Here is a 25,433-nt window from a genome sequence, read left to right on the forward strand (position 1 = left end):
CAGTGAGATGTTCCTTTACTTTTTTAATTATCATGTTCACCCATAGAGTCTCAGGACATCAAATAAGAAAAAGGTTTGGGGAAAGTCTACATTTACACCTACACTTGTAACAAGTACACTCATTTTTAAAACTAGAAACCACTTTCCATTCTCAATTCCTGGTTCCATTTGTTTCTTTCCTCCTGTCCTTTTTCTTTTAAGTTATATCATCAGGCATATGTAGAAGTAAACACATTCCAGGCAGTCAAGAGGATTGCTGAAAGATCTATTGTTTTTAAACTTTCAGGTCTTTCAGACAATTCAGTTTACACTTGATCAAAATCCTTCATGCTGGACTTCTTTCAAGTTCATTCCACTCCATGAGAGAGCATCATTTTTCAAAGAATGCTTAGTCAAAATTCATAATCTCCAGGATTTTGTCATCATCAAAATGAAATAGGCATCCGTGTCGATAGAAGCACTAACACCTGCGTAATAGTTCAAAAAGTCTTCTTTTGAAACCTGAAAGCATGTGAAAGTGGGGAAAAGAAATAGTATCAAAATCTGTGGGTCATAGTAGAAAATTTCACATGTTTTTTTGAGATATTTCCTACTGAATGCAATTGGCAACCAGTGATCAAGTAGAGTTGTGTCATTCAAGGCATACTTGCCTTGCTTTCTCCCTCTAAGGTGGCTTTTTAACAAAGCCAGCCAAATATTCCCCCTGCACCCTAACTAACTATATAGCTCTCTACTCACTCATCACTTTTTGCAGTAAAATAAGATCTCTAGATTTCTACAATACTACCCAATAAGGTGACCCTTAACCGTGGGTGACTATTTAACTATGTAGTAATTAAAATAAATATAATTAAAAACTCAACAGTCAGTTGTAGTAACTATATTTTAACAGCCCATTACCCACATGTGCCAATGGGCTAGCATCCTACAGAGTTTAAAGAATATTTCCATCATCCTAGCAAATCCAATCATACTGTGGCTACTAATAACATGGTCAGTCATCTGTGCTGTAGGTTCTGAATCTGTGGCTTAAACCAGCCTCCAATGGAAGATACTCAAAAAATCAAAATTATGTTCTGCTGGACCTAAAGAAATGGAAGAAAATCATATACAAAACTCTGTCATTTTATATAAAGGACTTGAGCATCCAGGAATTTAGTTACCTGTGTGGAGTACTGGAACAAATTCTCTGTAGATTAAAAGGGATGATGGTATTTTAGGGGACAAACATAAAGCAATTTATAGCACAAATGTACAGAAAAGATGCTCTTTAGAGAGAGGGAATCTAGATCAAATATGTAGATAGTGACAAGACTAGAGAAAAGACCCTTCACAGAATCTTTGGCACCTAAAACTATAGAATCTATGATGTTCTATGGCCAAGTCCAGAGGGTCTAGTGTTGTGGTAGGTACTGAAAGCCAGCTCTCCCATCAATTTGGGCGGAATATGTGTATTCCATTATTTAACCTGCGCTTTCCTTTTTGTTGTTTTTTTTATTGTACAGGTTGTCACAGTTACATAAGTAAGATAATGAGAACATTTATTTTTGAGGTATTACCCCTCCCTCATTTTCTCCCATTTTCCCTCCCCAACTCCCCTCCCAGTTGTAAATTTCTATACATAGAGTCTAGTGAATATTGCTGTTCCATTGTTAACCTGTGCTTTCTATGCTAGGCAATGGCGTTAACAACAAAGATACAGATCCTTCACTCTAGAGATTACCCATTTTTTGTCTACCAAGAGTTTACTGTTTCCCATGTTTCACTTAAAAAGGAACAAATAGAAAAAAAGAACAAATAGCTAGGTGCTGATAGCTCATGCCTATAAATCTAGCTACTCAGGATGCTGAGATCTGAGGATTATGGTTTAAAGCCAGCACAGGCAGGAAAATCCATGAGACTCATATTGCCATTTACTACTAATAAAAGCCAGAAGCAGAGCTGTGGCTCAAGTGGTAGATGCTAGCATAAAAGCTCAAGAAGAGCACCCAGGCCCTGAATTCAGACCCCAGGACTGGCACACATACACACACAAAAAAGAACAAATGTAGCAAGAATCAGTCTGTAAGACCCTTCTCTCCCCTTCTAACCCCTCTCATTTCTTAAGACCAGCAATAGTTACACTGCCCCCATGATCTGGAAGCACTCAGGCCGGCCTGCTGGGAACTTGGTGTGCTTGGGTACAGTCCAGCCCTGAAGGACTAATTTTTGGCTGTCAAAATAATGATTTATAAGTATGTTGTGTCTGTTTTAAACCATGAGAAATTATAATGTGAATAGCGCTTTATCATTTTCAAAGAAGATATTTGATCACCTGTAACTAAAACATCATTCCAACAGCATATTTAAAAGATCCAAATGCACCATTAGGGAAGTAAACACTAAAAGGAAGCAAGATATGTAACATGTTAAGAAGAAATATGATCAAAAAATGTATTTCACAAATACTTTCAAACAAAGCTAGATAATTCTCTTATTATCATGTTTGTTGTTTCCAACCTTAAGCTGAAGAGATTCTATGAAATCGGAATCACGCTAATTGCAAAACACAGTCTGAAAATGTGAGGGAATGATAAGTTGCATTTTATCAATTAAAACAAATCTAAACCGGATGGGATAAAACATAATCCCAGGACTTCAGAGACTGAGGAAGGAGGATTGGGAGTTTGAGGCTAGCCCGTGATCCATAACAGACCCTGTTTTTAAAACAAGAAAGAAAGAAAGAAAAAGACAGTAGCAAATACATACCTGACCTGGTAGCTCAAAAATATCTCAATCTCTGATTCCTAAAAATGATATCCCAACTATTTCCATTAAGATACGTTCTGTATATATGTATGTAAAATAGAACTAGATAAAGTGAAGGGATGGTGGGGTCTGAGACATGGAGAAGATGAGAAAAGAGGTGCTATTGATCAAGATGCATTGTGTTAAAAAAGTGACATGTTGAGTTTTCTGAAACTTCTTTGTGCAACTAGTTAAAGGTAATATAAAAATAAAAATGCCAAGTTCTTGCTTTCAATGTAAATATAGCTCACCATTAGAATCATTTAACACTTGTATCATAAGGTCTATGAAAAATTTTTAACCGAGCAAAATATTGTTTTGAAATCTATTTTTATTCAATTTCTACTTTAAAATAGTATGAAGAAAGGATTTACATATGGGAATATTTCACTGTGCAGAAAATAACAGTTATATAATAAAATATCACTAACGATTGGGGTATGATTTTTGAAAAAGGTTCTAGGAACACTTATATTTATTGTGCAAATAGGTACCTCCAAGGATCTATAAATATATGAGTAAAGGGAGAAACAGCCCTATCAGTTGTTGTTACTTTATTGAGTTACTTAGCAACTTGCTTTCCTTTTAGTTTTTAGTTTCAATGAAATAAAAGAGAATTTTCACTCAAGCACTTTCCAAATGACTTCAATTAATTAGAGAGAATTTTCAGTGATTTACAATATACACTTTTCAGCTTCAATAATCATCTTAAGTAAATGGATTTTTAAATAATATTGCTAAAGGAGATTTCGACATGACTAAGTATGAAACTAGTGGAATGGCACTTTACTTCCCAGTTCCCTTGGTAACAAAAAGAATGGTCTAGGCTTAGTAAGGTAATTTCAGGCATTTGATAATAACCAGAGTCTGTGTAGCATTTTATCCCATCAACCTGGAAAACCTGAGACTCATGAAAGCCCTGGAGGAAACAAGCCACTCTGTCATCTGTCATTTTCTCTCTCTACTTCATGCCCCCATTCTGTGCTACAGTTCTCTCAGAATGCTGTCATCAATTTTCAACATGTGGCCTGGGCGTTTCCAGAAGACCAGTCATCAGCCCTTTCACGTTAAAGATCAAGATGTTCCCAAATCAATACAAATCTCTGAGTGTCAAATGGTAAGCTCAGTACATTCTATTATAAAAAATCAGAAGAATCGAATACAAAGGACAAAGTTATCTTTCCCTGATACAAGATGTAAGATCCATATCAAACACTCAACTGATGAGTAGCTTATATTTTCTGAGGGTTCCAAGCCTGAGGAGCAACCTACCACTGCAGTTTTCAAAGGGAAACAAAAGGGCTCTGGAGAGCCAGGTGTGAGAACTAAAACAAGAAGGACATGCTATTCTCAGAGAGGAAGGACTGTTTCACCACAACCTCCTACCACACCAACCAAGACGGCAGAAAGAATGTTCACACCGTCTTCACAGAAGCCCCATCAATCATTTGTTTATGTATCCTTTAACAGATTTCACCTATCATCTGTTTTAGACATATAACTTTAGACATTAACTTAGTGAGCTTTCTATTCAAATACAAGATGTCTTTCAAGAGTATATAGCTTCTGTAGAAGTAAATTGGAGGAGAAAAATCACACTGAAAAATACAAGTTGTCAAACAGACCAATTGCATGGTAATCTACCCAACCCTTGACAAATTTGTTTTTGCTCTGGGTCATATTATTTTCAAGACTTAGAAATGTTGCTGCATTTAATAAGCTGTTAATTTAAAGACCCTTGATACTTTTTTCCTTTGAGTCATAAGCACTCCTAAGACTTGAAACATTGCTGTGCCATTCAATACATTCTTAACTTCAAAAGGCAGAGAATTATTTCCAAACTCAGTCTATAATTTGGAAAAATTGTAATGAACTAAGTAGACATGCAGAAATCTAGGATGGATACAAGGCAAAGCGTGTTAATAGGATTTCATGAAGCAAGAGTAAGGCACATACATACCATCCAGCAATGCATGTATTTAATTTGATCTCTGCACTTGATTACAACAGACTTTCTTTGTAGGCAGACTCATGCTGGCACTCTACTGGTTCAGTGAGGCAATCTATATTGGCCAAGGGAATTGATTGATCATCAATAATTGTGTTTGTGTTGGCTTGATAGAATATGTATGTTCATCAAATTTAATACACGTTTGCTCAACACAGGTTTGTATAAAGGATTCCAGCTCTCCTGGATGACACTTAAGGAAGAGAATTTTAGCACACATGATTCCCACCACCTTTAGCTTTCTTTCATTTATTAACAAACACAGGTTGTTAGTTTGGCTTGGAAACTATTCTGTGTATTTCTTCTAACTCATAAGTCTGTCCTCACAAACTAAGAAGAAAGAGTATGCAGGACAATAAGTAGTTATATATAGGATGGATTCCAGCCTTTAAACCATGATGCAAGCCAAATTAATCATCAGCCTACATGGAAAGCACCTTCAAGGCACTGTTAAGGTATGAAGGATGACTTCCAAACCAGACAGGGCAAGTACATTGCCATCTGGCCATGTTATAACCTGTTAGAGTTCAGATACTAGTACAAACCAGCTCCACAGACTGGTGAAAGAATCCTTTCTCGGTTTATAATTCAACACATCTTGAGTTTCTTTTTTGTACTGTGAATGGACTTCAGGTAAAATGTGCACCTGTTCTTGCTGGTGGCCCATTCTCTGGTGTTCTCACAAAGGCTTGCCTTGAGTGAATTTAGAACCCAGACTTCAATGTGTTTTAGTTGGTTTGTTTTAGATGATTTTTATCTTTGGCTTACTCACTTAATCTCCTATAGGGGACCCAGGACCAACAAGACATGTTCGTTTATATGTGAGGCTAGATTTCACTTACAAACTGGTAAGTAAACACACTGGGTGGTAAGCAAGTACATACAAACGTATTAACTGAAATACGATAGAGTCAAGGAAGATCTCAAATAGTATACTTGCTTAAAAAGGAAAAAATCAAAGTTTAGCAAAATAAAACACCAGAAAGTGAGTATTAGAAAGGGGTAGAGTAGGCTCAAGGGGAAAGAGGTGGATGAATGAGAAGGAAAAGAGGGGTAGAACACTCAAGAATCCAATGCATATGCTACAAAATTAAGAAGGTGTGGGAGGTTTGTCGAAAGGGGTGACATTAGTCAAGATATATTCATAAACTGTTTCGTTAAATGGCAATTCTTTTGTACAATTACTTTAAAATAATTTTTTAAAAATTAAAAAAGATTTTTTTCTGTGCTTTATCTTCTCACCTAAGAGGTTAATTTTTAGATTGTGAGTGGAATAATGTTTAAAAACTGGGTGAACTGGTAAACAAAGAGAAAATATATCCATCAAATTGTCCACAAATATTTTTCAAATGATTCTTCTCTGTTTCTTCCGTGGCTACTTGAATAGTAGAATGATCTGTCTCTGACAATTCCAGAAATCAAAGATTAGACTGAGAATGGGGTTGGAGTTATCCTTGATCATCAAATTCTTAAGAAGTTTGTTTCCAGAAGGAAAGCCTTGACGGAATCTCACTCATGGGCCCAAAACACCAACTGCAAGAAGCAATTGCTGAAGGCCATTAGATGTGACCAAATACACTGTGGCACAGGTTATCTGTTCTAGGATCACTTTGCCCCATGCGTGCATTAGACAGGAAGCAAAGTACCACTGGGGAAAACAAAGCTGATAGCTGCAGCCCAGGCCCAGCTCATAATCACATGCTCACTCTAGAGTCCCAGTTAAACAAAACATGAGTCATAGCCAGAATCAAAGTCATAAATCTCTCTAGCTAGAGCTATAGGCTTACAATCAATCGCCTATGCTCAGGAAACAGGGATCTCTCTTCAACCACAATTTGCAAGACTCTGGCTGCAAAAACACATGGGCATTTTCCCAAACATTTCTTCATCATTTCTCTGGGCTTTCTATATAATTTCCACATATTTCTTCACAGCACTTGCTACTGTTGGCCTACCAAACTCTATATAAGTATAAGCAATAAATCCTTTAAAAACTGGTTTCCTATGACAGGAGAACATGTCCAATCTCATGACAAAAAAAATCCCTTTCTATACTGTCGCAAGGATAAATGAGTTGAAAATTACAACCCGCCTATAATATCCCCCTAGGAACTTGTAATCCTAACTACTCAGGAGGCTGAGATCTAAGGATCATAGTTTGAAGCCAGTCTGGGAAAGAAAATCCATGAGACTCTAACTTCCAATTAATCACCAGAAAACTGAAATAGAGCTATGGCTCAAAGTAGCAGAGCGCTTGCCTTTGATCAAAAGAGCTTAGAGACAGTGTCCAGTCCCCAAGTTCAAGTCCCATGATAAAAAAAGAATAAAAAGAAACAGGTACTCTATTAAATGATTGCTATAATTCTCATCTAGCAGTACTTTCTTTCACAACTCTTAATTTAATATGTATCTTGATCTCAATCCAATACATGAATTAGCATAAAAATCGCTAGTGTGTTCTGACTTTAATCCAGAGCCACTTAAACACATAAGATCTGCTATGATTATGATTATGATTGATTGTAACAATTTGGTATAGGTACAAGGGCTTGAATTCAGTGCCCTGAATTCTTGCTCAACTTTTTGATCATGATTAGTATTCTACTACTTGATCCACACCTCCATTCTGGCTTTTTCTGATGATTGTTTTAGAGACAGAGTGTAACAGAGACTTTACTGTGCAGGCTGGCTTTGAGCCATGGTCCTCCAGGTCTTGGCCTCCTGAGTAGCTAGGATTATAGGTGTGATGGTGCCTGGCTTAAACACATGGGATCTTAAAGGATACATATCCCAGAAGCAGGGGTAAGCGCAGCCAGGACCACAGTTCTCCTGAGTGGCAAAGGCAGGAGGTTGTTCCCTTCAGCCCTGCAATGAGAGGTTGCCCACTGTGAGTCTCTCCACATCCCCAGAACAAAACATTCAGAGCAAGAGCCATAGTTTGAATATGTATTTGAGTAGATATTCAATATTATTCAATAGCCATTAAGTATTTATTTGGATATTGAAGACAGGACTGCCTTAACATGTCAATTAGCCTTTCACAGGAAGATTCCCACAGATCAACAATAGGACACCAGAATTTAGTGTTTTGTGGCTTTAGTCCATGAAGTGTCAAAATGGAAAATCTGCCTTAGAATATGCTTCTATCCTAGTCCAGGTCACACCTAGCATCTTTGTAATAATGGAAACACCAACATGATTGCCAAGCATAGGGAATAAGAGAAGCAAACACTCCACCAGTAAAGACTCCTGGTTCACAGGACAAGAGGTTCTACATAAAGTCTGAGCACACAAGAATACTTTCAATAGTCCTGTATCTACTGTTCAAAGAAATTGCCTCCACTCTCACATCAATCTTTAATATGCAAAGAGGGAAGGAAGGAAAGAAGGAAGGAAGGAAGGAAGGAAGGAAGGAAGGAAGGAAGGAAGGAAGGAAGAGAGGGAGGGAGGGAGGGAAGGAAGGAAGGGAGGGAGGGAGGGAAGGAAGGAAGGAAGGGAGAGAGGGAGGGAGGGAGGAAGAGAGAGGGGAGAGAGAGAGAGAGAGAGAGAGAGAAAGAAAGAAAGAAAGAAAGAAAGAAAGAAAGAAAGAGAGAAAGAGAGAAAGAGAGAAAGAGAGAAAGAGAGAAAGAGAAAGAGAGAAAGAGAGAAAGAAAGAAAGAAAGGAAAGAAAGAGAAAGAAAGGAAAGAAAGAAAGAAAGAAAGAAAGAAAGAAAGAAAGAAAGAAAGAAAGAAAGAAAGAAAGAAAGAAAGAAAGAAAGAAAGAAATGAAAAGAAAGAAAGAAAGGGGAAGGGAAGGAGGGAGGGAGGGAGAAAGCAAGGAAGGAAGGAAGGAAGAAAGCAAGCAAGCAAGCAAGGAAAAAAGAAAAACAAAGTCAGTTTCAATATATTGTCCAAACTAAGGTTTACGTGGGTGGTAAACAGAGAAAATACTCAGTTTAGTAACTGGGTAATGTAACTCAAGTTGCAGTTACAAGAATTGAAGCTAATGTGGGTCTCCTCTGGTCCCTAAATTGGGACTGAAACACGTACAAACAGAAGCATTCTCTTACCTAGAAATAGATGATCTAAAAGGAGGTTAAGAGCTACAATAGGAACATGGGGGAAGTTTTTGTTAATTAAAATATTTAAATTTTCATTAATACCCAAATAGGTAACTCAGAACTGATTAGACACCTGCATGTATCATCTATAACTCTAGGAGCTTTCTAGATGTAATTTTATTTCACCCCCTATTCTAGACCTAAGATAACAGCTTCGGAGGAGGCAAGCTCACAGGTCACTACTTGGTGACTTTATGTGTGTCTTTTCCTTCACCCTAGAAAATGCTGTGTGTCGACAAGGAAGAAATACTGGAATGAACATGACAGCAAATACAGTCCTGGTTTCTGAGCTGAGGTTTAATCATGTGGTCATGCACCAGGCTCCAGGGTCTTGGACTTACAGCTTCCAGACAGTTGTCATCATGATGATGAAGTACACATCCGTGTACCTCATGGATGCACTCACATCTGCAGAGTAGTTTGTGAACTCCTCAGGGGTCACCTGCAGGGGAAAAGTTTGAAACAAAAACAAAACTTTGCTTCCCGCTCGTCCAAAGGAGGCCCATCCCTTGTCCTGTAAAGAGAAGTGGCCCCACTCCATCCAGGAGGCTTTGTGCGGGATGATCATGAGTGAGCCAGGGGAAGAAAAAGCAAAGTGGAAGATGGCAAGAAGAGTGGCTGAGAGGAGGAGAGGAAGATGTCTTGAAAGCATGCAAACAGAACTAACTGGCAAGAGAGGCATGGATGGTTAGCTTTTCTTGAAGGGAAAGAGCCATTTGGTTAAGATGCCTGTGACTTCAACTCAGAAAAGGGAGTACATGTTTTCAAACTGTACTTAATACTGTCTTGGTGGGGCATGCCAGAAACATGCCCTGTGTCAGAATAAGTCATATCTCACCTTTCAAGCAATGGAATTCTGCTCTGTGGGTAAAGAAACAAATTTCTAGTAAATATGCCTGGTTTATACGTGTTTCTAAGCTACAAATTACTCATTTGAGGCTCAGAATGAGCAAAAACATTACTTCCTGTTCCTTCCCTCCCACCCTGCCCCAGGTTCTCTTTTGCCTACGATTGTCGCAAACAATGTGCTTATCCATAATAGAATTTTATATTGTTTTCATTCTGGAAAGAGGGAAAAAATAGTTATTGGTCTTAAGTGTTACTGGGAAGAAGTTGGTGTGTGGTTTCTAATGGAAACATGTTTTCTGGTGTGAGTAGTTGAATCAGAGTAATGATTATCTTCCAGGTTGATAGATCTTGATGGCTGGTGAATTTACCCAAAGTAGGTGATTATCTATTATGAAAAGATGAAGAAAAATGATGGCAGATATTTGGGAAATTCATTTTCTCTGGCTAACACAATTGTCAGGACTCACAGGGGACCAAAAATATTTCAAGAAAGGAAACTCATAAGTAACTAAAAGCTTTCAAGTCGAAGGCAGCACACTTTTCTCCATCCAAGTCTTTGGAAATGTGCCTCTCTTCTAAAACTCCAAAGTGCTGCCAGGGCCTAGTGGCTCATGCTACTGTAATTCTAACTACTCACATGCTGAGATGTGAGGCTCAAGGTTCAAAGCCAGCCTGGGACGAAAAACAAAGTCCATGAGATTCTCATCTTCAATTAATCAACAACAGGCCAGAAGTGGAACTTAGGCTCAAGAGAGAGAGAGAGAGAACCAGCCTTAAACTAAAAAAAATCCAAGTGGGATCATGAACTTCTGAATTCGAGCCCTAATACTGTCACCAAACAAGAAAAACAATCAGAGTTGCTCACTTGCCTTCTTTGAGGAGATTATAAGTGCAAAGAAAAAAAAACTCAAAAAGCCACAGGAGTCACAGTTGTTTCTCATTCTCCAACCCCATCTTGTCAAACAGCAGAAGACTTTAGGAAAAAAAGACATTGAACTGAATCAATGGTGATAGTGTGTTTACCAAGGGTCTATAAATACAAATCAATAATACATGCACAGAAGGTAATTATGCTTTTTAAAAGAATTTTTCAGTTCCTTTACATCAACAATCCGTGATGGGTTTTAAATATGATTCAAAAAGACAAATATTTTAACTTTACAATTTTGGCACAGGGGGATGGGAAGAGATGGGAAGGGGAAACAAAGGAGGAGGTAAGGAGGTAACAATGCTTGATAAGAAATGTACTCATTACCTTGCCCATGTAATTGTAACCCCTCTGTATGGTATTTTCACAATAAAAAATGGAAGTGTTTGAATCATTTTTCATAAGCATTTTCACTATCTCATTTAATTGAGACAGTCCTGTAGAGTCTTTTCACACAATGCCCACTTGGTAAGGGGTCAATAATTTTGCAAAGTTTCATCATCATGCTACATGAGGTTATTGTATTTAGTCATTAAAACATCTCTTTCTGAATATTTTAATACTAAAGATCTCAAATATGATTGTGTATAAAAGCCAACCGGCTTATGTACTAGATAAGCAAATTATTGGGTTCCACCCCCCCTCATAGTATCAGATTTTGTGGTTCCACAGGAGAGCCAGCAATCTGATTTATCAATATATGCTACTGATGACCATTGTAAAGAGCTGGAGATTATTATAAGGTGTTTGATATTCAGATGATATCAAATGCTGTCACTGTGACAAACCTCAGTAACCTTTATAAGTAGGGAAGAGTTCAAAGTGGCTGATTAAGAGAAATGTCAGAAGGGGGAGAACTGGGAACTTGACTCATCAGGGCTACTCTGACTGGAGTTAGAGAGAAGAGCAACTGAGGTTTCCCCGGGCAGTGAGAAGGAACCACCTGCAGAAGCAAAGACACCCAGGGTCCATGGAGAATTGGGCTAGTTAGGGGAAGTGACAGTTGGCTATTTTTCCACTGATATCTTAAAGATCAAAGGCCACACAGTTCTGTTATTTCTGTATGAAGCATTTGGCTTCCCTACAAAATCTAGACTCTCTTTTCTTCATTTTTATCTGCCTCCAGAATTCCACAGCCTATAATAGTGGATACTTCTCCACACTTGACTGGAAAAGAAAGGTCACCTTTCTAACCCACCTCTAGTGACAGGACTATTCATAAACTTTCATAGGAAATATAGAGGGAAATTCCCTTTAGAAGGGGAAGGCTTATTTCTTCTTTCCAGAATCATGTCCCCTTCCTGTCTACTGTCCCACTTACCTTGACTGGTATGGCCAAAAGGTTAAAACGTAACCCACCCCAAGGTTGCTGACAAATGAGACTAAAAAAGGAACCCTTCCATGGTCATCATAACTCTCTTGTCACTAAACAGCAGAAACGGATGTGTTTATGTTATGGATATTGGTAAAAGTTTATATTTTCATCTTTGCCTAGACAGAATAATGGAGCTATAATCCCTTACCATCCAAAATTTTTTGTTAACTGGAAGGTAGTGACTAATGAAGATAGGGTAGTTGTTTTTATTTCCAAGTTCTCTGTGACTTAGAAATGCAAGTTAATTTTAAATCCTACTAAAGAATGAATCAAGGTAAATCTTGTCTCTGGCATTCCCTTTACCCAAACCTGCCTTTCAAAGGTATTTCCATAGATGCTCAAATAAGGAGACGCCCAGGTAGAAAAATGTAAAAGACACCAAACACTTAGAAAGTCCTTTTGACACTGTTCCCCCAAATTGAATTACAATCTCATTAAAACTCAACATGTTGGATTGTAGTCTACTCATAGTAATGTAGTTAGCTGACCTGGAGGAATCCAGTAACCAGGAAGTAATTGGAGAATCTAGCCAAAATTCCACATTTCCACCTGATATCTAGGGATTCCCTAGCAAACATATGTGTCTGTGTCTGTGTATTTGATAAATATGTTTTTATTACTTTAGTTTTCAAATTTCTAGGTGTTTTCTAAAGAAATATATTCTTCTATATCAAATGTGTTGAGATGGTTAAAATGTTTTGAACCAACAATTTATCATTTAAATTTCAAGTTGAGTATAAGCAATTTCATGAGTAAACTTGCACTTACCAATCCATCTTTATCATAAGGTGAATCAAAATTATCCAGAAATTTCCTGAAGACTTGTTCTTCTGTCCATTCTCCATTTTGGTACTTTGGATGATGTTTTACATTATATACCCCACGAAGGTCTTCAATTGTTATAACACCATCTCCGGTTTTGTCTAGCTTTCTGAAAGCTTTCATAATTACCTCTTTCCTGGCTCTGGACATTGGAGGCTAGATAAATTGGAAATCACATTTGTATGCATGTAAATGAGCTCTTCTTGTATAATATGTGATAGAATATATTATTCCATTCAATGACAGAAAATTACTCCTATGCCTCTGAATGGAAATGCATTATAATTGCTTCAGAAAGTCCTTCAGCCTATTCAGTCTTCTCCCCATCTCCTCCACAATGTATTTACAACTTCTGAAACACAAAACCTCAAACTACCCGAGTCACACCATGTGAACACCAAGCCCTGAAGATAACACTGATTATTCACAGGGCCACTTACTCTTAGTGTGAGAAGGAATTCATTGAAGTCTATTGTTCCACTTCCATCTTTATCAAACCTCCGGAAAAGTTCTTCTGCCTCTTCCTTTTCCATGACTACAGCATAATCATTTAACCCTTTCAAAAATTCTTTGAAATCAAGTGTTCGGTTGTTATTGTCATCCATAATTCGAAACACTCTGGAAAACATACACACACATGAGAAAGGAACATAAATGACCCCTCCCCGTCCCCGCAATGGAGTAAGTATACAGATTCAGAAGAAAAGCACTTTTCAGGTTTTTGTTTCTGTTTTCTTTTGAGTGTATGTGCCACCCTGAGGCTTGAACTCAAGGACATGGGCACTGTTCCTTAGTTATTTTGATCAAGGCTGGTGCTCTCCCACTTGGATCACAGTTCCATTTCTGGTTTTTGGTTGGTTGATTGGAGATAAGAGTTTCATGGACTTTCCTATCCAGGCTGGTATCAAACTCGGAACCTCAGATCTCAGCCTCTTGTGTAGCTAGAATTACAGGCCTGGGCCACCAGTGCCTGGTTTCATTTTTATTGTTGTTATTTGTTTGGGTTTAGTTTGATTTGGTTTGATTTCTTTTTTAAAATGTAAAATATAGAAGTCTTAAATTCTTCTCTGTTCTCTCCTGATAAAATTGGAAAAACTATTGTAAAGGAGAACATGCCTCTAAACTCACACACACACACACACACACACACACACACACACACACACACACACACACACACACACACACACACACACACAATTACACTATAGAATTTTAATTGCATGGCATATGCAATAGTTTTTATCTTGACTGTACCCTACAGGCAAGGAGCTGAGATCTTGATTGCTAGCCCCTGATGCTAAGGTAAGATAATGCAGCCTTTAGGAGGTAAAGCTTAGTGGAACCAAGTTAGATCTTTGAGGGCTTGTCCTTGAAGGGAACATTGGAGCCTGAGCCCCTTCCTGGTTTTCCTCTCTGCTTTCTAGTTGCCATGAGAGAAGCAGATTTGCTCCACCACACTTTCATGTTGTTATTCTTTGCCATAAGCCCAAACTAGTGCAGCAAATCGACTATGGAAGGAAACCTCTGAAACAATGAACCAAAATGAACTTTTCTTCCTTATAAGATGTTTATCTGAAGTATTTGGGTTTTTTTTTTACAAAGCTGGAGAAATAATATAACACATGGAATATTTTTTCAGGCATCTCTCCTTGTTCATAAATCCCAAATTTCCCCATCTCCCAATTTAAAAAAGCAGAAAATATAGGTTAGTATTTTAAAAACCCTGTCTTACCATGTTTTTCATGATAAGGCTCCAGAACCTAGCATAGAATATAAACATGGCCTCTTATTTTCTAAAACATATTTCTACAGAGCACATAAAATGTATAGATGCTGTTTTAGCTAAAGAAAGCCTCACTTAGAAACATGCTCCATGATATCCAAATATCCAAATATGCCTGGGCTCCTTCAAACACATGGCACCTATATGACTATCTTCTGTGTTTAATTTTAATGTCTCAGGTCCTTCATCAATCTTGCCCTACCCTGTTAGGATCTTAACTGTTTGCTAAATATTTCCTTCTCCTCTACCATCTACTACCACCCTCTCCACAGCTCTGGGATTTTCTGTTTTCCTGGCATTCTAACAGGTAGAAAGATTTTAATTAAGATGCAGAAAACACACCTTGATTTCAAGATCTATTGCTAAAACTAGGTTATAGTCTTACTCATAGCTTTCAACTTCTCTAAAACTCTCTCATTTTTCTACAAAAGAGAACCAGTTATTCTTTAGTTATCTAAAGTCAATAATGTATAAATTTTGAGTCACAACTTATACTTTTCTCTGTGTTAGTCATACATCAAAATGACATTCATCATTTCATTTCACATTTCATTTTAAAAAAACAGAAAGGACTCTTTGAATATGTGCATTATAGACTAAAGCATAGCCTCCACAAAGTTAGAGACCATGACTGTTTAGATGACTTCTAGGTGTTTAGTATGTAGCCACAGTCACTTCATTAATATCAATTAGCTGAATGAATGAATGAATTGAAAAACAGCACTGCTTCAGGAAATGAACTGATAGGTTTCAAGTACAACAGAAGTAAGTTTGAAATAATAAATTATTAAACCCCCTTGTATAATTCAACAAAATTCAACATTGATTAAGTGCCAAAATTGGACTAAGAGCTGTGAGAAGGAATATATAAGTGGATAAGACTATATAGAGTCAGCCTCTGACCCAAAGGAACTTACTGTAAGAAAGAAAAGAGAGAGAGACAGAGAGAGAGAGTATGTGAAACTAAAAAATTCAAAAGAATGATCAATAGCTTTGTGTGAAGAGAGAAGGATGAATTTCAGGACAACAGCAGTGCTGCTTGAAGAACTGGAGGGGCAGCTTGAAGAACTGGAGGGTAGATATTGAGGAAGAAAAAAGTAGAATTCATATGAAAACTTGAGGCCACAAAATAATCTAGAGAATATTCTAATCTCCTTAAATTCTAAAGAATTTGAGCTTTATTATTAAGTTTTTAAAAGTTTACTGCATGGTTTTCATGGAAAGTGACATTACCAAACTAAAAGCTACGAAAACCCTAGGCATGCAAAGAGGAATGAGTTGGAAGACTGAAAGCAGTGGAACCAGTGAGAATATTATAGTACTAGTCCAGGAAATGATGCTGGGTGTCTTAACGTGAGCAACTGAGATAAACAGTTTAAATGAGATCAGGAGATACTGCAAATGTACAGTCATCAGTGTGGTAGGTTGATGAAGATAATTCTCTAGTTTTCAACCCACAGCTCTATAAGAGTGGTAATACCATTGAAAGCTTAGAAGCTGTGGAGAAAGCTCTGTTTCCAGGAAGGGGCCATGGATTTTGTTTGGTTCTGTTTTGTTTTGGAAAGTAAGGCAACTATTGAAGGTATTAACTGGATAGCTAATGAGTTAAGCTATTAGCTGGTGTCCTTTTGAGTTAAAAGACACAAATTCTGAAATGAGTTTGGAGCTCAGGAGAGAACTTAATGTTAAGACTATAAAAGGAGCCAAGGTGGTAAAGATGAGCTAAATCAAGAGTGGGCAGAATATCTGAAGAATTAAAGATACTAGGCACAGAATCTGGGGACATATCTATATTTCTCAGACAATTGGCAATGACTAAGAAAGAACATGTACTGTAGAAAACCACCAGATATCAATATCAAAAAAAAGATGAAGTACAAAAATAATGATTTCAGTCATCCTGATCTTGGCCAGAATAAAGACTCAAAACAGGGTGGGAAGATTTACAAGCCAACATTTCCCAGAAGAATGAATGTCCTGTGGGCTGGCAATTGGTAGTATGTAACCTGAAGAGAGGTCCTTCAAAGACAAAATTGGCAAGAAGTGGGAAAATGAACAAAAAAGGTCATATTTCTCAGGATCTTGGGTTACACTGAAGTATTTACTTCTCAATAGCCCTAAAGGTAGGGACAGAGAGAAATAGATGCCCCCATTTGAGTGGAGGAGAAACTTAGGGAAGCAGAGGCCAGAAAGACAGAGGCAGAGAGAACATTTCATGAAAAAGCTATATCTACTTACAATGGAGGGCTAAGATTCTGTGAGGGTACATTAGCACCAGCAGGTAGAGATGGCACATGCAGCCAGAAGGATTTGATTGCCCAGACCAGGCAATGAAGGGCAAAGTAGGGATTCTCGGAGAGTTATAGTGAGGTGGACTAAGGATGAAAGAGGTAGAACTTGGGGTGATACAGTACTGAAGAGATGTACAAGGGATGATACAATATTGAAGTTCTGAAGCCCTCCTCCCTCCATACAAGTTGCACTGTGACAGCCTGGACCCTGAGTCTATGCATACATAGTCTGGGCCTCTGCCAGATAAATCCAAGCTTAGTCTGAGATTTGGGACTATTCAAAGAGATATCCCATCAGCCTCTGGCTGGATGTGAAGCTCTCCCCACACCTCTGGGTCAAGTTTGAAAGCCCCAGCCATTGGCATCCTGTACTTCCCTTGCCTATAGCTTCTAATAAAGGTGTTTATTTTATTAGATGTTTATTTTTATTATTTTATTTCCTTAACTCTAAGTTCTCCATGGGGCCTGGAGACGCTTGCTCACGTAGAAGGCTGTCAAAATATGTACAGGACCTCATTTTAGTCAGGTTTTGCCCAGGTGTTTTTCCCTAGGCTCATGTTTTCTTCTCTCTTGAGTTTCTCAATCCTGAGAGCTACTCACACTATCAGAGAGCTGGAGGATAGGACTCACTCCCACTAGAGCCCTACAAGCCGTGACTGTCAGTCATCCCCCAGGCAATCCGCGGCTCTCAGCGGTGAGACATGACTGTGCAGGAGAACTCAAACTGGGTTTGCAATGGCTGACCTGCTGTTCCTTCCTCTTCCACTCCAGCCTCAGAGATGGCCTCTCTGCCAGGTGTCTCTACTACATAGACACACTTCTCCTTTTGGTCCCAGGGGCCACCAACACAGGCTTTGCTAAATCAGGGACCAAAAAAAGACCTGTCACAAGAGACATGATTTGCCCAAGGTCACATAGGCGATATTAGCCTCTCCTAGCAGTTTTCACCATTCTACCATCTCTTCCGGCCACCCCATCCTACCTGCCAAGTCCTTTGATACCTGCAGAGCCCCTGGCCAGGCACTGCAGTCGCAGTCTTTCAATAGGATCCGTGGCTGTGGTGAGCTTTTTCTTGGACCGGATTGCCATCTCTCGGTCATGGCGCGCTGTCCCGGCCATCTGGAAGGAGGACCCACAGCACATGAGTGGAGTTCAGGCCTCAGGGACACCACAAGCTAGGCAGCCTTACCAAGGAAGAAATTTACAGTTCTCTTTGTCATAAATTGTCTCAAATCTCCTAGAATTCCCATTTTGTAACTATGCTAATAGTATGACTGGCATATTTATTACTTACTTAACTAGTCCTGTGTTCTCTAGCTGGAACAACAGCTTTAAATGAATAGCTATTTCACAGTATGTTTGCATATTTCTGAAGCCCTCCTCTCTCCATACAAAAAATAATAATAGGGAAGAAAAAGGGACTAGGTGAGGGAGAGACAGAGGATGGCAAGAGGCCATATTAGACAGAGAAAATTGGAACAAAGCACGGTATATGTATGAAATGGAAGTGACATATAAACTAGTTTCTATCATTAATATGAGTTAATACAAAGTAAGTCTCTAATTGCTTCACATTCTCACAGTCTATCTGCTTATTTAGAATTCTCTATATTCCCTTCACCCTGTTTCTTCCTTTATCCAAACTCTATTTTGTTGTATCTGCTTCACTGAACTCTCAATACTTAGACATGGATGAGTTTTTACTAGTATGTCCACCTTGCTTGGCAGGTTATATTAACACGGGCAAGTACATTAACACCTAACAAGGTTCAAGAATAGGAAAAATTAAACAAAACTATCTTTTTCTCTGTCTCTTTCTATCTCTCTTACTCTTTCTGTCTTTCTTCCTCTCTCTCTTTCTTTCTCTCTCTCAAACACACACACACACACACATACACACACATACAGTACTTTTTGCCATAGTTTGCTTGTTGTATTAGAACCATTCAGATATAAAAGTGAATGTGAGAGAAGTGAAGTTCTGTTTCCCCAGAACTCTTGTAGCAGTGGAAAAAGTATGAAATTGGGAAGCTGGAGAGCTGAGTTCTAATCCTGCCTCTTTACCCCACCCCTGCTAGCATCTGAGTCTAAAACCCACTTTTCTCCTGAACAATGGAAGGGTTGGATTAGATGATCTTTAAATTGCTCCAGAAACTACTAATCCCATGAATGTGTCCACTTATTTAATCAGAAGACCTAGAAAAATCAGGTAACTTGAGTCAGCCAGACAACAATATGGATCCTAGCATTTGGGAGTGTTGAGAATGCAAAACCTTTAAAGATCCTCTGTGACTACATCCTCATTTTGCACAGCTGGAAACTGTCTTAGACTCTGTGTTATTGCCCTACCAAAGTACCTAAACCAGGTGATTTATTTTTCAAAATAGAGAAGTTTATTTGGCTCATAATTCTGGAGACTTAGAAGTCCAAGAGCATGACATAAATACCTGTGCGGTGCCCTGCAGGCCTTTCTTGCTGTACCATCATCAGAATGGAGGCAATAGAGCTACAGTGTGAGCAACCTACACCACAGAGCAAGTGTCATGATGCAGGTCTCACTTTCTCTGCCATCAGTTCCAACCTTCTAACCTCATCTAACCCTATGTATATCTCAAAGACACCATCTGCAAGTACCAGGAACCTATGAAGTTAAAATTTCAACTTCTAATATATGAACTTCGGGGAACACATTTAATCAAACAGGAACAGTGGGGTGGTTTTGTAAAATGAGTTGTCCCAAATTCCTGGCCAACATCAAATCCTGGGCTTTTGATTCCTGAGCAGGATTCTTTCTATTCCACCAAGTCTCTGAATAGTATAAGAGAGGTCCAAAGAGCAATCTGATAATGTTCTGTCATAAGTAAACAAGATAGCATCCAGGAAGATGAGTCTCAGAGAGTCCAGCATTCTCATCTGCTCTACCTTCTGACATTGAGATCACCCAGTGGTCATGTAGCCTACGCCTATGAAATCTAAGCTGATAAATTCAAAAAAATAAAAGTACATACTTTCCTGCCAGCTCATTTGACATCACTTTAAATCAATGCCATTCAATTCATCAGCAAACGACTACTGTGTATTGTGTACTGTTTTTAAGGCATTGTGCTAGGGCAGAAGCTGGCAGTGTGCTGGAATTCTCAGGAAGCAATCCGTTGAATAGCTTGGGATGTCAATCCATTTGAACTCAAAAGATTGCAAGAACTAGGACTTTAGAGGAAGTAAAATCTCTGGTAAAGGAAAATACTCAAAACTCTAAAGTTTATATAATGCAACAGGCTGTGGGGCACAAGCCTGTCCTCAAATGCATCAGTAACATCACAACCCTGCTCAACAGGAGACTGACATTTATGGTGCTGAGTGCCTCCAGCCAGGCTTGTGCAAGCAGAAAAGCGCTTCCACCCTGATATGTGTGGCTGTAGCACCGCCAAGTGTTGACTCAGTGTCTGCGTATTTCCATGGCCAGCAATGCCATTCAACCCATTCCTTAAATAAATGTCGGAGACTAAACACTGTCTAAACATGCACACAAAGTTAGATATGGGGCAAAAAGAAGAGACAGAGTTAACAGCCTGCGGAGAATGATAAACTTCCATTATTGAGCTGCAAAAAAAATCACAAAATTATAACTAATATTGCTGTGGAGTGAAGACAGCTCAAAGGCAGGCATTTAAGTATTAATCCCAATGGAAGATGATAGTTATTGGAGTGCAGGCTGTGACAGTAAAAGGATTAAAAAGCATGGCATACGTTAGACAGCACATGCAGCAATGGCTTAGACGAGTATAATTGAAGAAGTGCAAAGATTTTAATATGGAGACTAGAGATACAGAGGAAGGGAGATGAACGGTTGTGGAGATTGGGAAGAAAAATTGGAAGCAGAAACAGAATCTTGTGGAAGGAGGAAACAGGCACCATTTCACAAAGAACCTGAGGCAGGGGTTGCATGGGTGGACCTCAATGGTTCTTAACAAGGAAGAACTGTTGGCATTAAAAGAAAGAGACTCCACTAAACGCGGTGTGAAGAACAGACAGGAAGTGGGACCGGCAAGCCTGGATGGTGTTGTCTCCAATCTGCACTCTAGGTGATGCGGGACAGAGAGAGAGAGAGAGAGAGAGAGAGAGAGAGAGAGAGAGAGAGAGAGAGAGAGAGAGAGAGAGAGAGAGAGAGAGAGAGAGAGAGAGAGAGATGGAGCCATTTAAAATGGCAAGTGATTGAGTCAGCAGGTTGGGGCAGAGGAAGGGTAGGCCTGACAGCCAGGCTGTCTTGACACTTCCCACTCCATCCCCCATGGCAGATGGGAAAGGACACTCACAGAGCAGAGAAAGGCAAAGGCCTCAAGACCGGTGGAGGCCAAATGGAGGAGTCAGCAGTAAAGGTAGAGGAGGCTCTGGCTCTGCTCGTCATTGAAGTCACCTCATTCCTCTATCCTAGTGTGCAGATAGCTACCACTGCCAAAGCTCTGTGCCTGCCCTGCCTGCAATGCAAGAGTCCTTGAAGGATGGAAAGTGAAACGCTGAGGAATGCGCAAAGGTAAGGGTCTGAGACAGATTTAAGCTGATCCTTGGAAGAGGAGAGAGATGTAAAACTGGGGTTTGTATTTTATTGGCATGTCTTTGGTTCCTCCTAGTGGCAAAAAACAAAACTAAACAGTCTCTCTCTTTCTCTCTCTCTCTCTCTCTCTCTCTCTCTCTCTCTCTCTCTCTCTCTCTCTCTCTCTCTCTCTCTCTCTCTCTCCTCTCTCTCTCTCTTCCTCTCTCTCTTTCTCTCTCTCTTTTTCTCTTCCTCTCTCTCTCTTCCTCTCTCTTTATCTCTCTCTGTCTTTCTCTTTTTCTCTTTCTCTCTTTCTCGCTCTCTCTCACTCGCTCTCCCCCCCCATTCATAGCTAACAACCTGCAAACTCAAAAATATGTCTAATTACTGAAGAGCCCACATTAGGAATCATAGATCCACACACTAGAAACCCCAAACGAAACTCTTCTATAATCTCTTACGGTAAAAATACAAAGAAATTGCTTTCCGAATCTCTCAAACTGCCTACCCCTTTTTGTTTTTCCAAGGTTATACTTCTGCTTTTCTCTTTCAGAAAATATACAATTGCTCAAATGCATGAGGAAAAAGAAGCACCGTGAACTTGAAGAGAGAAAAGTTACCCTGTGTGGATGAGGAGAGGGAGGGATTTAGGTCAACGGATGCACAGAAAAGGAGGCAGAAGGGTAGAGATGGGGAACGGAAGTGCTTCTTCTTACTAACCTGTGGAGGATATCATGTAAGCTACTCCAAATCAGCAAATTCCTGCTAAATAGTCTGATTTTTTCCCCCAAAGTATTACTTTGCCTCTTAATGCCATTAAGCCCATTTTCACCAGACCGTGTAATGATTTTTGCCTGAAGACTAATTTTTAGGCCTTTCTGTGATTGTTAAATAGCTCGACCACTATATTGGCCATTCTCAAGAAAAAGGGACTATAATAATGTCATGTAATTTACAACCATCTACTAAGTGAAAAGAAAAAAGGAAAAAAAAATCACAGAGAGCAGGTTGCTGACTCAACTAGGAGAGCCTCAAACTAGTTCTGAGAAAGTGGAAAACTCTTTGTTCCCCTCCAGCCCTCATCTGAGCCCCAGCCTCTCCCATCTCTACTGGCTCAGCCTTGATTCTGAGTCATAACACTGCCTCAGGAGGAGGGAGGCCTGAAGAGAATTCTTACATTTTTATGTCATATCAGCATCCATTTTGAATACAAGTTTAGATTTCTCCTACCATGTCACACCTGAAACAGGCTCCAGCTCACATCCCACTCAGATGGTTCAAGCCAGGACCGCAGAAGTGAGCTCAGAGCTATCTCCCTCTCTGTAGCAGTTTGGGGTTGCTTCATTAAAATGCCCCATCCAGCTATTTGTCTTCAAGTGTCTTATACCTATTCCTTTATATATGCTACTGCTCCTCTTACATTCTTTCTCTACTCTTCTCTGCCCCTCTTCATGCCACTCTTCCTCCATCTTCCTCCTTCTCCTCCTCCTCCTCCTCCTTCCTTTGTCCTTCCTCTTTCCTCCTCCTTCCCTCTTCCCTTCCCCCTTCCTTTCTCCTCCTCCTTCTTCCTTCTCCTTCCTTGTCCTTCCTCCTTCCTTCTCTCCATCCCTCTACCCCTTCCTCTCCACCTTCCCCTCCCCTTCCCCTGGCCCTACCTCTCTCCTTTCCCCTCCCCCTTCTGCTCCCTTCCTCCTCCTCCTCCTCCTCCTCATCTTCCTCCCCTCCCCTCTGTCTCCCCAAGACTTGACTCTCATTTCTGCCTCTTCTAACCCTCTCAATAGGACTGCCCTCCTGACTCCTTACACCCTTCCTTGCTCAGGATCTGTAAGTAATAAACCTTAAACATGTTCCTTCTGTGGTGCTTTGTCAGTTTTGCCCCTCCCAATTAAAGCAGGACAGCCTTCCCCGGGCCAAGCTTTCTCAGGATGTCAGGGAGAATACTAAGTCACACTCCCAGAGCTAGAGTAGAGGTGAGGCTGAGGAACACATAGACTGGACACAGGATGGATGAGCGCCACAGGGCTCCCTAGCACTTTCCACGAGGAGAGAAGAGTGAGAAAACTTGTCAGCATGATAGTAAAGGGCAAATGCAACATGAAAACCCAAGCTTAATGAAACACAGAAGCCCAGGATCACAGCTTCTCCTGATAATAAGCATCCTTGGGAACACCAGGCAGCTCAGAAGCTGTCTGGAGCAATCACCTTGCTTTTCCTTCCCCACTCCCCCTTAGGGATTTCACCAGGAAATGACTGGCAGGCTATTTAGAGTGAAGTCAGCCTACCACATACAACATCTTAAAGAAGCAGAGAAAACAAAATGCTTAACTATGAATGGTAGGCAGAGACTTGAGTACAAACCACTAACTAACATAATAAAGCAATACAAAAAAAGAAAGAGAAAAAGGCTCATTTCCAAATGCCCCTGTTTTCAATGACTATGCTCTTGGAACTAACCAAGTTACCTCGAAATTCATTATTCAGAGGCAGAAAGGCTTAGTCTCCAACAGTGATTTCAGAGCCCTTTCATCATTCTTATAGATGCAGAGAAAGCCACAGCTCTGCCTGTCACTGGCCTTTTTGCATCCATTAGTCATTAAATACACTTGCTCAGTAACTATTTTGCGATCTCTTCCTGTTTCCTTTGGAGTTACTTGTCTACTTGTTGATTTTCTGGCTACTTAGAAATCCAGTGAATTATTTGCCTTCTATGTGCTCTTGATGCGTAGTTCCAGAAAGCCTAGTAGAGTTTGGAGTTAGAAATCTAATGTCATGCTGCTAACATTCCTGTTGTTGGCATATCAACTACTCATAACAGAAACAAGTCACAGACTCTGAAAATGAAAGGATTTCTCTTTTCTCATGCAAAAGAACTCTGGAAGTATTCCAAACAATTCTCAGCATCTTAAAACACTAGAATTTGTTTACCCTACCTCCATTTTTACCTTCCAAGTCCAAGAACTCTCATCAATGTATAGGTTTTATTTTAGAGAGTAACATCTACCGTCTACTTCGTTAAAAGGGATCAAGTCCCCAGAATAAATTTTTTAAAAAGATTGAATTACCTTCAATGCCAACCTGTGGCCACCAGATGCTTCAAAGTGAACCTATGGATGCTGCCACCTGCATCTGGGAAATCTGGTCCCCTCCCAGTCTGCCCCTCCCTTTCTCAGGTGTGCTTGGCTACCCCCCCCCCCCCCCCCCCGCCCAGCCCGGTGCCAATTGGATGGCCTGAGAAGCCTGCTACAGACTCACAACCTAACTGGCTCAGCTCACTATCAATCTCTACTGTTGTCTCTCCCTTGCTCAAGTTTATGCTCTTGTTGCCTAGGGAATCTCTGTGACTGTGAAAGCCTATGTTGTTTGCTCTAGGGGAGCAAAGCCAGCTGGAAGTTTTTATTTCTTTTTTTCTAATTTAATTTTATTTTATTTGTGAACATACTGTACAGAGGGGTTACAATTACATGGGCAGGATAATGCGTACATTTCTTACCAAGCATTGCAGCCTCCTCCTTTGTTTACCCTTCACATCCCTTCCCAGCCTCCCCCCTCCCCCAATCCCAATCCTTCTCCTTCCCCCCTCCTCCCCCCCGCAGCGACCTTGTAAAGCTAGTTTTGGACATGACAACTTGTACTTCTCATTGTTGCAACAGGTCCACCTGTATCCTTAAACAACTGGTTTTTCCCCATCTCCTCCACAAGTTATACTGACATCAAATATAGTGAAAGCAGGGGTTATACTGTGGGGGAGGGACATACAAAGCAACAAAGAGATAATCTTATAAATGCGTTAGAAACACATGCATGAAAGAAGTTTTGCTATGGATTGATTTCTAGAACAGCACCAAAACTTGCTCTCCTGTGTTTTATAAAAATAACATTCAGCAAGTTTTTTTCCATCTTTCAGGCAGTTGCTTCTTAACCTTTCTATTATCTCCAGACAGCTTACTGCTACGGTA

The 25,433-nt window shown here is 39.7% G+C and overlaps 1 protein-coding gene across 1 annotated transcript; it reads right to left on the reverse strand.

The window, feature by feature from the left end:
• Nucleotides 1–101: 101 nt before the first annotated feature.
• Nucleotides 102–24,570, reverse strand: Capsl (calcyphosine like). Its single transcript, XM_070040930.1, has 5 exons — nt 24,540–24,570; nt 17,929–18,065; nt 13,310–13,487; nt 12,816–13,025; nt 102–501 (listed from the first exon to the last, which is right to left on the reverse strand). The coding sequence occupies exons 2-5, from the start codon at nt 18,063–18,065 to the stop codon at nt 400–402; spliced, it is 627 nt and encodes a 208-aa protein (XP_069897031.1). The 5' UTR covers nt 24,540–24,570; the 3' UTR covers nt 102–399.
• Between the last annotated feature and the right edge of the window lie 863 nt (nt 24,571–25,433).

The sequence above is a fragment of the Dipodomys merriami genome, unplaced genomic scaffold (genome assembly GCF_024711535.1).
Source record: "Dipodomys merriami isolate MVZ:Mamm:240054 unplaced genomic scaffold, mDipMer1.0.p SCAF_30, whole genome shotgun sequence".
Lineage (NCBI taxonomy): Eukaryota > Metazoa > Chordata > Mammalia > Rodentia > Heteromyidae > Dipodomys > Dipodomys merriami.

Excerpts from the sequence above, each read along its gene's own strand:
- Capsl (XM_070040930.1), bottom strand. The coding sequence starts at position 18,065 with ATGGCCGGGACAGCGCGCCATGACCGAGAGATGGCAATCCGGTCCAAG. Across the intron at positions 13,488-17,928 it reads GGTATCAAAGGACTTGGCAG|AGTGTTTCGAATTATGGATG; the intron begins GTAGGATGGGGT and ends TATGTTTTCCAG. Across the intron at positions 502-12,815 it reads CTTATGATAAAGATGGATTG|GTTTCAAAAGAAGACTTTTT; the intron begins GTAAGTGCAAGT and ends ACATGCTTTCAG.